Source organism: Monodelphis domestica, chromosome 7 (genome assembly GCF_027887165.1).
Source record: "Monodelphis domestica isolate mMonDom1 chromosome 7, mMonDom1.pri, whole genome shotgun sequence".
Classification (NCBI taxonomy): domain Eukaryota; kingdom Metazoa; phylum Chordata; class Mammalia; order Didelphimorphia; family Didelphidae; genus Monodelphis; species Monodelphis domestica.
This window is the reverse complement of record NC_077233.1, coordinates 257,652,969-257,667,356: the sequence shown is the minus strand read 5'-3', so window position 1 is coordinate 257,667,356 and position 14,388 is coordinate 257,652,969. Positions and strand designations below refer to the sequence as shown.

The 14,388-nt window shown below is 38.5% G+C and overlaps 1 protein-coding gene across 6 annotated transcripts in view; it reads right to left on the bottom strand.

The window, feature by feature from the left end:
• SLC24A2 (solute carrier family 24 member 2) overlaps window positions 1-14,388 on the bottom strand; it is a 341,425-nt gene that overhangs the window by 151,884 nt on the left and 175,153 nt on the right. For all 6 annotated transcript variants that reach the window (XM_056806669.1, XM_056806671.1, XM_007498057.3 and 3 more), the window contains one exon: window positions 10,588-10,696. In XM_056806669.1, coding sequence (XP_056662647.1) covers window positions 10,588-10,696 — 109 coding nt within the window. The remainder of the gene's footprint in view (window positions 1-10,587; window positions 10,697-14,388) is intronic.

The following is a 14,388-nucleotide window of genomic DNA, read 5'->3' as shown; positions in this document are numbered from 1 at the left end:
TCTCTCTCTCTCTCTCTCTCTCTCTCTCTCTCTCTCTCTCTCTCTCTCTCCCTCTCCCCCCCCCCCATAGGCTTAATTCATGGCTAGTTAATTTTTCTTAGTGCCCAAACACTTGAGCTTTGCCTTGGGCTTGGCTTTCAAAAAGGGATGGGAAAAGAGGAAATCAGAAAGGAGAGAGGGACTGGATATAGATTTTATTTCTTGGAAAGAGGCTCATGTAATCAGGGAACCATGGGGCTCTTGGAATGACACGAAACAACAACAACAAAGGAGCTTCTGGGCCAAATGGAAGAGTTCCTTAACTATGCTAGGTCAAGTTGGGAACTGAAAGAGCTAAAACCGAGGGGGCAATTATAATAATATATGAAAGAAGAAGCAACTCTGGATCTTTTTCTTCTGGCATTATGGATCCAGAGACCTGGGCAGAATCAAGGAAGATGGGGTTGGAAAAAAAACCCAACTCTTGTCTTCTTTCTATATTTGGATGGGCTTCTGCCCCTGGGTTTGCACTATAAATCTGAGTGGAGACTGTAAAAGCCCCTGAAAAGGTGGCTCTTATCATAGCAGGGTGATATTGGTTAACTCCTTTACACCTTCCAATTCTTTACTTTTACAGGGAGGGCAGTGCATATGAGGTAATGGAGAACTGCAAAAATCCCTTGAAGACAAAAGACGTCTAGAATGGGAAAGGGGGTTAGCTCTACTATTTGTGGCCTCCAGGAAACTTCCTTTCCTTTTCCTTTTCAGATTGGTGAAGTAATACCTGTCCTATTTGTAATATTTTATTTGCTTGAATGCTTGTATGGGAACTGAAGGCCCCCCCCCCTTTTGGTGGAAACTTAGACATGAGCCAAATTCTGGTGTATCCAGGAGAAACCTTGGGGTGAGAAACAAAACAAAGACATCCACTCAGTGGAAAAGTCTCTAAGACTAAATCCAGTACAACTTTGGTAAATGAGCCAGAGTTTATGTAAGAGAGAATTTTCTAGAAATGTTATGAGAACACATGAGGCCACATGATCATTGAAAAAAGACTCCCTCCTTTCCAGGTTCCTTTTATGTGTTTTCTTCCCCCATCAGATTATTCCAAGTTTCTTGAGGGCAGGAATTGTTTTTTTCTTATTTGTAGCCCTCACACTTAGCACAGTATATGGCACATAGTAGGCACTTAATAATGCTTACTGAATTGAATTTACTTTAGGCAAGAGAATTTCTCTTTTCAATTTTCTCCTTATAATTCACTAAAAAAGAGGAAAAGCTGAACCTTTGCTAAACTTATCAGCCAACCTTCTGTATAGCCTACTTGCTTACAATACCATTCTTTTGGGCTAGTCAAAGAGGGAAGATTTGGGGGGGCTGTGTAATAGGGAATTGAACAGCAATTAGTCTGCATGGGTAGAGAGCTACAACAAATTGCAGTATCTTAGGCAGTGCCAAGACAGTATAGAAATAGCTACATCAGGCATTGCTAATTGGTCACTTTAGGACTAGAAAGTGTGGTACAGTGGGTAGAATATTAGATAGACAGTGTGTGCAGAATCAGAAGTCTTGGATTTAAATCCTGGCTCTGTAACTCATTACCTAAATGAGCTGCTTCAGTTTCTGTACATGTAAAATGTGAGGGTTTTATTAAATAGTTTAATTTTATTAAATAAATAAGGTTTGATTAAATAACTCTAAATCCATAATCCTATTGTAGACCTTGTCTTGGCATGTATCTCTTCTCCCCATGGGGTTGTCATAACAGAGACTTTGAATGTAGGAAGTTTCTGTGCATGAGTGGGTAGGCATTAGCCAGCAATGCTGACTTCCCTCTCCTCCCAGCTATTCTCTCCTTTCTGAGTTTTTGTCACTCTACTCTTTTCCTGTGTCTTCTCCTACCTATGTGATCACTATTTCTCAGGCTCCTTCCTCTGCTGGCTCATTATCCATCTTATCCTCCAAGGCTCAGGCCTGGGCCTTCCTTTTTTCTGTCTCTTGATAACCTCATTAGGTCCCATGAGTTTAATTATCATCTTTATTCAGGTGATTCTCTGATCTACAAAATCCAGCCTTAATCTTTGTCTTGAGTTCCAGCCTAATTACCAGATGCTTGCCTATTGGACTCTTCAAGCATTATAACATCTTGGAGAAATCTCAAGCTTAACAGATTTCATAATCTTTTCCCCCAAACCTATCTTCCACCAAACTATTTATGTTGAGGCCACTTCCATTCTTCCAGACTCTCAGGTGCATAACTTTGATTTTATTCTTGATTCTCACTCCACCTGATCTACCTCGCAGGGTTATTATGAGGATTAAATGAGATAATATTTGTAAAGCTCTCAGCACCTGGCCAGGCACAGAATTGGCACTATTCTCCTATCCTTATTCTCCTCCAATTTCTACCCCTATAATATCTTTTGCATCTGACCTCTTTTCTACTCAATAGCCATCATCTTCATTTAGGCTCACTTCACCTTTCACCTGGAATCCTGTTTGGCCTTATAATGAATCTCCCCGCAGCAAATCCCTCCATATCTATTTCAATAGCTTGCTGGTGGGCCTGCCTGCCTCAAGTCCTCCCCTCCTCCCCTGCTCTCTAATTCATTCTCCCCTCAGCTGCCAAGGTAATTCTACTAAAGCATAGATCATGTTACCCCCTACTCAATAAACTCCAGTGGCTCCCTATCACCTTTGGAATCAAATATGAAACCCTCAGTTTGTTTTCAAAGCCTAGCTCTCTCTTACCTTTGCAGGTTTCTTACATCTTATTCCCTGACACATAATCTTTGGTACAGTGACACTGGCCTTTTTGCTGTTCCACGAACAAAACACTCCTATCTCTCATCATTGGGCACTTCCTCTGACTTTCCTTGGTACTCAAAGCGCTCTCTCTCCTAGTTTCCCTGATTCCTCAAGTCTTAACTAAAACTCCATAGGAAACCTTTTCCACATCCCTCTTAATTCCAATAACTTTTCTCTGTTAATTATTTTCTATTTATCCTGCATAATATACATATTTGTTTGCTTATTGTCTTCCCTACTAAATTGTGAGCTCCTTTAGGGTAGGGATTGTCTTTTTCTTCTTTTTGTATCAGTAGTACTTAGCACAGTGCCTGCTACATAGTAGGTGTTTAAAAATGTTAATTGAATATTGACTGAATAATTTTAGTCTATCTTCCCCATTGTTACCAAAATGGTTTTCCTTAAGGACACATCTAATCACCTTATTCCCTTCTTCAATAAATTCCAATGATCCCTTATTGTCTCCAGGATGAATTTAAAATTCTTTTGACCCTGAAAGCTCTTTACAAGCTGGCCCCAATCTATCCTTCTAAGCTTCATTAATACTCTTCTTCCCATACCCTATGCTCCAGTCAAACTAGCCTTCTCTTTGTTCTTCATACATAGCACTGGATATAGCTCATACTTGGAATACACTCCCTCCTTACCTTTGCCTCAAAGAACCCTCACTTTCTTCAAGATGCTGTTCAAGAACCAATTTATCCACTAAGCCATTCCATGATCCCTTTAAATTCTAATGCCTCCCTCCTTTTCTTAAAAATAACAATGACAGTATTCATGTAACACTTTAAGATTTTCAAAGCACTTTCCAAATATTATCTTATTTTATCTTCACAATAACTCTAAAAGGTAAGTGTTATTATTGTCCCCCCTTTATGGATGAAGAAAGTGAGGTAGGACAGAGGTTAAGTGACTTATGATTTATTTTGTAATCTGTATCTATTTATATCTGTCCTATCTGTATATGCCTTGCATCTATTTACATATGTAAGCTCCTCAATAGCCGGAATTGCTTTGTTTTTATATCTCCACAGTTTAGCACAGCTCATAGGCTTAACAAACATTTAACAGATGTTCATTGATTGATTGATTCTTTATTTCCTATGGCTTTTGACTTTGAAAGCACTGCCATGGAGAAACTTGAGTAGTCAGGTGGATAGACTGACAAAAGAGAAAAACCACTTCTTGGAGGGTCCATATTGGCCAGCATCCATATTGGCCAGGACCTCTCCCTGCTTATTAGGCTATCTGGATGGGAAAGAAGAGAGGATAGACCAGACACAGTCATAAATAATAGTAAGTAGAACCAATAGACCAGGGCTTGATGAGACACCCCAAACCCAGTTATTTACCCTCAGTCCTAGGAGTGGATTTTTTCTTCCTTCCTTCCTTCCTTCCTTCCTTCCTTCCTTCCTTCCTTCCTTCCTTCCTTCCTTCCTTCCTTCCTTCCTTCCTTCCTTCCTTCCTTCCTGCCTGCCTTCCTGCCTTCCTGCGAATTGATATTAAATCCCTAGGTAGAAGAATGGTAAGGGTCAGGCAATTAGGCTTAAGTGACTTGCCCAGGGTCACATAGCTAAGAAGTGTCTGAGGTCACATTTGAACCCAGAACCTCTCATCTCTAGGCTTGACTCTATCCACTGAGCCACTTAGTTGCCCCAAGAAGCTATTTTCCATTTGCCTGTCTGATCTTTCACCTCCTATTTCCCTTCTGACCTGGTGGGAGAAGAGTAAATATGTCTATGTATACGTGTAAGTAGAAACCCAAAAATTATTTGTCCCCTCTTAGCTGTAGCCAAAGCAAATTTTATTATCTTAAATGTTTCCTTCACTTTTGATACTATTTGAAGCTATAATTAAATAATTAGAATATTGTTCTCCAGGAATCCTTTCATGGTTTCTATGAAAATATAGCAGTCAAATTAAGGAATAATGAATAAATGTGAGTGGTTAAAAAGAGGAGAAATTAGAGGGGCATTTTGAGGAACAAAAATTGGTCATTATTCTAGGCCATGAGAAATAAAGGAATATTTGTCAGTGACATGGTATTATAGGGTTTGGAATGAAGCTGAAACTTTTGAATCAAAGCCAAATTCCAAACTAAAATGAAGTCTCTAAAGTTTAGTCAAATAACAAAGAAAATCTTTGAGTTAAAAAGAATTGGGAATTACTTGCCTGTGGATATTATATTTTTTAACATAATATAAAAACAGTCTTTCTAGGGCATTTAGCAGCATTCTTTTAAAGAGAAAAAAAAAGCAGAAGTCATCCCTTACGCATTTAAGAGAATCGAAGACAGTCCGATTTGTCTTCTTTTTCCAAAGTAAGCATAATGCAGAATTCTGCAACTTTGAAGAGCTTTGTGGATTGCTCAAATTGATTCCTTTCTTTTCCCCAAGTGGGCAAAATTTAGAATCCTGATACTTTGAAGAGTTTTGTGGTTGCCTAGATAAATCTGTGCTGAACCTTAACTGAGGGAAATTATTGTCATCATCATCATTATTATTTGCTTTACCCTCCAACAAAACATAGGAAGGTAAATGTCAAATGATTCAATGAAATACCACCCTGCTTAAAAGTAACAAGTTTAATGGAATGATATGATCTTATCGAAGCAATCAATTAATCAACAGCATTAGACAGGAGGTCCTAGAAAGCCATTAGGTGAAATGGAATGAAGCTTCACAGGCAGTGTGTTGATATTGGTTGAAGAAACTTAGTCACATCAGTTCAGTTTTATATAAAATGGTAAATCAGTTCATAATCCAAGAGATTCCAGTGATGAGCAAGGAGAGGCCAGTTCTGGCTATGTCCCCAAGAGGAATCAGGGGAGAGGAATAACCCTTGACCAGAAGAGAACCTTGTGAACTTTGGAGAGCAAGAATTTAGGGCCTTTTTCTTTGGGGTCCTAGTAAGGACCCCAGAATAGCAGTGAATGTGGTAGTATTTATCCTTTGAGTCAAGGACAAACTAGGCATACTGAGAAAATGCAGCTTTGAGACTCGATTAGGAGCCTACAGGAAAAACTGGACAGCACCCAAGGGCAACTTGATGAGAACCCCACCAAGGGGAGAATGGGACTTCAATCAACTGGAAACTATATATTACCATGTTGTCCCTTGTGCTCTTTAAACTTAAGCCCCCATTCAGTTCCCTACAGTGTGTCATATTCTTGTAGGTGTTTTGTATCAACTTTTCTTACTATATACTGGCTTATTAAATACCTCTTTTTTTAAAAGCTAATTGTATCTGACTGACTAATTGATATCAATTGATTAATCATGAAGTAATAATGTTATTAGGGAGGGAGAAGAACACCAGTGGGGGCTCATGAATTAGAACATTAGAAAAAACATATCACCTTAGGGGGCTTTGACCATCTACAGATCAAAATTCCCCAGAACCCTGAGGGAAAGAAGTAATGATTGCTTTTTGGGGAGCTAGCCTTCCAGTTTCAGGGGAACTTGGTAGAGTAAATACAGAGCTCATGCCATAGCATATAGGACTCCTAACCAGTATTGGCTCAATTAGGAGAGGATCTATGAACTAGCTGCAGATTTCAGTAAAGAGTTGCCAAGCGTTTCTGGACTTGAAAAATTAGACAGAAGATGCATGGAGATAAATATTTCCTTTTTCTCTTAGGTTAGTTTTAAATTTGACTCAATCAATATTCATATCAGATAAAGAATCAGTTTCAGAGTTGTGACTTCAGAGATGATCTTGTCCTACCATGCCCGAACAAATATTTCCTCTATAAAAATCTCTGACAAGTGACCATTTGAAGACCTCCATTATGGAGGAACTCACTACCTTCTGAGAAAACCCATTCTTCTTTTGGACAAATAAAGGTATTAGGAACTTTTTTTCTGAAATCTTTCTTGAACCAAAATTCTCTTAATTTGTCTTTTGGTAACGTTTACCTCTTGCCCTTACTTCTACCCTTTGGGGTCCAAAAAAACCCCATCCTTTTCTGAAGAAACAAAACAAAAGAAAATCTTTTCTGATTGCCAGCCTTTCAACTATGTGAAGATAGTTATCATGCGCCTTCTGAGTCTTCTCTCTACATTAAACTTCCTCCATTTTTTCTTTAAACTTAAAACAAAATCTTTTAAAATTACAGAGGTTGACTGTGTCCTACAAGTTTGTAGTGCCATAATATACTCTCAAATGAAATCAGTTCCTATGACAGGAATTGAGAGTTGAATCAAGATATCACCCCAAACAGTATATGCATAGTATTTTGAAGTAATGAGGGGTGTTAATGTGTGTGTGTGTGTGTGTGTGTGTGAAAAAGAGAGAGAGAAGGGAGAGGGGGGGAGAGAGAGAGCAGAGGGAGAGAGTTCACACTATCAACTTTTATGAAGACTTTGTAAAGTGACTAGCATGATAGGCCCTGTTAAAGGGAGACTCCCCCCCCCCCCACTGGGGAGTGCGAACTCAAGTGATTAGATTGGAACCAAAAAATAGATTCCTATTTTGGAGAGGTGTGGGTTTGAGTATTTATTTTGGGGGAGAATGAAAAATGATTGCAGTTTGGAGAAAAATAACAGAACAATCTGTTTCCTTGCCAACTGTGCTATAGAGCAATTTAAAAATATTAAAGTGCTTTACATATTTCCTAATCACTCAAGTCCTGAAATGATTATGGCTCCCAGCATTCTCTGTGATTCAGACCACTGGAGCCCTTCACATCTTTCGGGAAGAGATTTAACCTTGAAAGCAGCAGCATGGATTCAGAAGGCACATCTCGCTGCAACAGGGATAAACAGTTTAATTACAGCAAGGCTCAAACAAGCACCAGGTGTTTCTGGAAAAAAGCACTAATGGGCCAACTCTGAGTCACAATCATCTCAGATTTAGGTCCTGCTTTGTCTCAAAACAAGCCAAAAACCCACAGAGAAATTCAGATCTGTTAAGCCACGTTGGCAGTGATCTGCAGAATGGCATTACAGATGCTGTTTAAGCTGGGCACACATGAACACCTTGCCTTGTTATCTCAAGAATGGATTTTGGGAACACCAGGAAGAAGACAAAGGTTGGAAAAAGCCCGAGCTTTTTTGAGGGTGGATGGGGAAGAGAGAAGGAAGAGGTCAGGACCTTGCCTTCATACTAAAAAGGGTTCCCCACAACCTTGTTTGTAGTAGAACCCAAGAACTGAATCACGCTGGTTTTTCATTTGTCCCCATCATCCTGACAGCATCTGAGAAACGGACTGAAGGTTGTGTGGTATTGTAGAAAGAACATTTGGGGCAGTGAGGTAGCACAGTGGTCTGGGCTTGGAAGGTTCAAATATAGATGAAGACACTCCTCTGGGTAAGTCACTTAACCCTTATTGCCTAGCATTTGCCACTCTTCTGCCTTAGAATTGATATGAAAATAAGGGTTTCAAAACAAAATAAAACATTGACTCTAGAGTTGGCATACATGAGTTCAAATCCTGCCTCTGATGCTTATCATTTGTGTGATTTACAGCAAAGGATTTATTTTTCCTGGGCCAAATTTCCCTCAATTGTAAAATGAAGATATTGGACTACATGGTCTCTCAGGTACCTTCTAGCTTGAGATCTCTGAGTTTATTTATGATTTGTGACAAAATGACTCTTGAGGAAAGGGCAAAGACTACTAGATTTGGAGCCAGGGATTGTTGTTGTTTAGTCATTTCAGTCATTTCTGACTCTTTGTGACCCCATTTGGGGGTTTCTTGGCAAAGGTACTGGAATAGTTTGCTCTTTCCTTTTCCAACTTTATTTTACAGATGAAGAAACCAAGGCAAATGGGATTAAGTGACTTGCCTAGGGTCACACAGCAGTAAGTGTCTGAGGTCATATTGAATAGAAGTCCTCTTGACTCTGCCCAGTGCTCTACCCACTGTGCCACCTAAATGCCCTTGGAGTCTGGTAACATGGATTGAAATATAGTCTAGCTCTATCATTAGGAGGTACAGTGAATAAAGTGCTAGATGGTGAGTTGTCAGAAAGACCTGAGTTCATATTTAACCTCAGATATTTGGTAGCTGTGCAACCCCGGGCCAGAAACTTCTGTCTACCTCAGTTTCATTATTTCTAAAATGAGGATAATAGTAGCACTTATTTCTCAAGGTCATTGTGAGGAGCAAATGAGATAATATCTGTAAAGTACTTTTCAAATTCTTAAAGTTCTATATAAATGCAAGTTATTTTTTTCATTAATAATTAGTTAATTATTAAATAGTTAATAATTTCATTTGGAGAAGGAAATGGCAAACCACTCTAGTATCTTTGCCAAGAAAGCCCCAAATGGGGTCATACAGAGTTGGACACAACTGAAAAGACTAAACAACAAATAATTTAATTAGCCCTTAATATTGAGCAAGTCACAATCTCTTAATTTCCCCAGACTCCATTTCTACAATTATAAAATGAGAGAGCTGACTTAGGTGATCCCCAGGTTACCTTTTAGCCCTAACTTTATCATCCTAAGTGGCTAAATCATCTTTTCTAGAAGTAGTTATTACCAAAATAAGAATACCATTTTATTATAAACACCATTATTTAATAATTGATCATATCCATCTATTTATTTATTTATTTATTTAAAACTCTTACCTCCCATCCTAGAGTTAATACTGTGTTTGGGTTCCAAGGCAGAAGAGCAGTAAGGGCTAGGCAATGGGGTTAAGTGACTTGCCCAGGGTCACACAGTTAGGAAGTGTCTGAGGTTATAGTTTAACCCAGGTCTCTCAGCCTGGCTCTTAATCCACTAAGACACCTAGCTGTCTCCAATCATGTCCATTTAGAGGACACAAGCCCTGGCATCTTTTTTCCCTAAGTTCTGATGTAGGTGATGTGATGTAGGTTCAGTTATCATCATTACCTGATGACATGGATGAGCTAGGATCTGAACTGATGGAAGGAATACTGCCATTGATGAGATCATACAGAGAATGGCATACACATATCTTGAAGTGCTACACTGGTGTCCCTGAGATAGTAAAAGAACAAGAAAACAGCCTCTGGCATGTTGATGAAGGCTGTATCTTCTACAAAGAGTTTAAAGAATCACACAAGAAAGAGAAGCCTTCTAGAGTTCAATGGGAGTCAAGGGGATAAAATTTCCAAGTTGTTTTTTTTTTCCTTAAAAAATGGTCCCAATATAGTAAAAAAAAGTCTTACTATGGAAGGATGGTGAATAAGTAGAGGGGGTCACCCCACATGACTGGAGATCAAGGATTCATCAAAATTAAAAGCACAGAGTTAATTCTTATTTACATTTAACTTCCTTTGGAAACCTCAGAAAGAAGAAACAGGGAATGTTCATCCTTGCGATCTTCTTTGCATCAACACAAACTTTATTCAAGACAAGGGGTAGGAGGGGACAACTAGGTGGTTTGAGAGCCATACCTAGAGAGGAGAGGTCCTAAGTTCAAATGTGACCCCAGACACTTGCTAGCTGTGTGACCCTGGGCAAGTCACTTCACCCCCATTGCCCAGCCCTTACCACCCTTCTGCCTTGGATTATACAATATTGATTCTAAGATGGAAGGTAAGGGTTTAAAAAAAGACAGGGGGTAGGAGAGTGACTTAGTACACTGGCTACAGTTATTACTAATAATACAAGAGGGGCAGGGGGAAATCACTCCAAGGCAAAGGAATGACTCTTGAACAGGGCAAGAGAGCTGGAGCTAGAGAGTCCCTTGGGGAAGACCAGACTAGGATACTATGATATCATTCAGTAAGGTAAGCATGAATAAGAATTTTGTGAAAAGATGGACTTTATTGTTTGTTTAGTGCTATGGAAACTTAAAAAAACAATCTTGGTATTTACCTTCAGCAAGTGGGTCAAGGGTATGAATCATGAGCTGGAAGATGCTGTTCCTCATCAGACTATTATGCAGAGATGCAGAGCTACCACCTCTCTGGAGCCGTGGCTTAGTCTGAATGGAGAGACGAAGAAAGGATCTAGTCAGTGGAAGAAAGGCAGCCGTACCCCAACATATTTCATCTCGATGAGAAAATCAGGAATAAGATCATAGACTGAGAGGTAGAAGGGGACCTTACCTGTCACTGAGTCCAACTCCCTCATTTTATTTTTATTTATATTTAGTGATTATATATGATTTAAAAAAACTCTTTCTTAAGTATGCCTATTCTTATCCCCATTTTTACAGTTGAAGAAACAGAGGCAAGCAGAGGTAAATTCTGTTTGGCTTACCCAGGGTCACTGAGATAGTAAGTATTTAGAGGTCAGATTCGAACTTGGGTCTTCCTGACTCCAGGTTTAGCACTCTACTCACTAGCTGCCTCGAAAAATAGAGATTGTAACTCACCTTGGGTTACACACTTAATACATGTCTCAGGTAGGATTTGAACTTTTGTAACTGTATTTTGTTATAAAAGTTTTTCAAAAGTTTACATTTTGCATTTTGAATTTCTGTAATTGTATTTTTTGCACTTGCATTTGTGTAAGTATGTTTTCATTGATTATTTGTTTTCATTTAAATTTTTTTCTTTGATTTATATCTCTAGTGCAGGTTAGCATAGATAAGGTGTAGCAATAAGAGTAGGATAAATGTAAGATTAAGACTATTTTGGGAAACATAATAATAAGGTTAGGTATAGCTTTAGAATGACATAGGATAGCGAGTTTATGGGGAGATTTTTTTATCTCTCTATATGCTTGAAGGGGGGAAATTATAAGGATGATATTAGAAATTAAGTCTTATTTTATTAGTTTAGAAATAAAAAGTAGAGAAGCTGTCTTGAGAAAGAATTGGAGTTTCAAACAGAGCTTAAACAGTATCAGTTTCAAATCTAAGGGTTTTTCTGTGAGTTTCTCTCTGGGTGTGGCCTTTGGTCTCTGGCAGTTGGCAGAGTCACACACTCTCTCTCTGAGGGCTTGGAGGAGGTAACATTTTTTTTTCTCTCTCTCTCACTGTCTGAGGCTAGCCTTTGCTGTTTTTAGAACTTGGAGACAAAGTTATGAATTATAAGGATAATGGTGTTAGTTTATTTAGAATAGTAAAAATTTGGGTTAGTCAGATGAGGAAGGATCAGTGTAGCCCGAAGAAACAGGAGAAGCAGTTTCTTGTGGAACCAGGGAGTTTTATTTGGGTGGAGTTAGAATCCCTTAGAGTAAGAAATACTTTTTATCCTTATTTCAATAAATAGTTTATTTTTATAACAAGAGTCTCCTTAGAGGCCTTGTGCCTGGCCCTGAAGAGAAGTTCACTTATGGGCTTCATTTCACTGATATAAGCTAAAGATACTTTGTAGACACAACAAGCAGAGTATCAAATCAGTTTAAAACCCATAATTCATTTATTGCTTTATTATTTTTACAGATCCAAATCGTTATGATTCCAGGTCCAGCAATCTAAACTATTAAATCCATTACCACACTTCCTTAAAGCTAGTTATCACTTATCTAATCCATTAATTCACATTTCTTCTGATCTGTGCCTGGTGTATAGTAGGAGCTCAATAAATGTTTATCAGTTGATTGCTTAATTGGACTCCTTGTCACTTATCGCTACCACATGGTCCCCATGTTCTTGTTCCAAATGTTCTCAAAGTGCTTTTTCAATGCCAATGTGGAAGATTGCCCTTTTGGTTGAAAACACCAGCCTAAGGACATCAAATTAGAGTGAATATTCAGAGAATATCAGCTGACTCCTTAGTTTTCTTCAAGGCTCATTGCAAGAACATGGGAATTTCCATGATATACTGAGCCACTCACTCCTCCACTACAAAATTACCTTGAATATTTTTTTTTGGTATGTATTTTGGATCTACTTATATTTTTACTTGTTATCTCCATTGATTGAATGTAAGCTCCTTGAGGTCAAAGACTGTTTCATTCTTGTACTTATATATGTGGGACCTAAAAAAGTGCCTGACACATAGCAGGATTTAATAGGTGCTTGTTAATTAAATTAAATGGGAGCCATTTCTGTACAAAGGACATTGAACTAGGGCCAGGAAACAGCATAGTACAGGCTGTGGAATCCTTGACTGTATGTTCAAAAATTGTCTCAAGTTGGGGGCAGCTGGGTGGCTCAATGTATTGCGAGTCAGGCCTAGAGACAGGAGGTCCTGGGTTCAAATCTGGCCTCAGACACTTCTTAGCTGTGTGACCCTGGTCAAGTCATTTAACCCCCATTGCCTAGCCCTTACCACTCTTCTGCCTTGGAGCCAATATACAGTATTGACTCCAAGATGGAAGGTAAGGGTTTTAAAAAAATCACTTCAAACACTTATCACCTATGCCATGATGGGCAAGTCACTTATCTCATTAAGTTTCAGTTTCTTCATCTGTAAAATGAAAAGGTAGGACTTGATGGCCTCTGAGGTCTTTTACAGCTGTAGATTTATGAGTCTTACTAAATAATATTACTTAAGTCAGTCAGTAAACAATTATCACATGTCTACTATGTGCCAGGCATTGTGCTTAGCTTTGGGGATATAGAAAGGGGCAAAAAACCATCCCTGATCTCAAGGAGTTTACAATCTAATGGAGGAGACAATAAGCAAATGAATATATACAAAAAACTATATATGAAAAACAGAAAATAATTAACAGAGGGAAAGAACTAGAATTAAGAGGGATTGGGCTAAAGGAAAGTCATTTAGACTTCATGAAGAATTAAAGAAGTCGCTTTCCAGGGGCAGCTAGGTGGCTCAGTGCATGGTAAGCCAAGTCTAAAGATGAGAGATCTTGGATTCAAATATGGCCTCAGACACTTCTTAGCTATGTGACCTTGGACAAGTCACTTAATCCCAATTGTCTAACCACTACTGCTCTTCTGCCTTGAAACTAACCTAAGTTGGAAATGATATAATATTGATTCTAAGACAGGAAGATAAGGGTTTAAATTAAAAGAAAAAAGAACATTCCAAATTGTTTTTCTTTTTCTTCAAAAATAAAATTTACAGGATTTTTTTTTTGCTCCTAAGCATGAACAAAATCATGTTGTCTGTACCATAATCACCTTCTGCCTTTATGGGTGTCCTTTGGTAATGCTTTTGCCATTGTAGAGATTATTGTAATAAATAAGAAAGGAAGGTAGGTATCTATAGTGACTAAAGTTAGGTTTTTTCAGGTAAAAATCTAAGATAAAGTAGGAAGTTCCATGTTTAACTGACCTTTAGAAGAAAAGATTGATGCAACTGTTGTCAGGTGAAAATAAAGCACTTCCTCCAAGCCTCCCCATACTCTATGTGAAGCCCTTATGTAGCCCGGCTTATCTAAAATGCCATTATATCAAACTCCACAGGACATCCAAATGCTTTCTAGGTAGTGGAATTTTGTCATAATGACTATATTACTGGAAACGACATTTTCAGTTTTCATGAGCTCTTAGAGACCAAAGAGGTTTCTCAGTAGTGAATTATCAAGTGAAGGCAAGTGTTTTGAACGCATCAGGACAAGGTACAAGGTGTCAGGTATATGTATCTGTCTTTACACTGACTTCTTTCCCTTCCAAACTCTTGAGTCTTTTCTGGGGCTATTTGGTTTTGGTGAGTATTTTTCAGGAGTGAATTATAAGTGAAACAAGTGTTTTGAATGTAATAGGACGAAGTACAAGGTGTCATATACGTGTGTTGGTCTCTACGATGACTGTTTTCC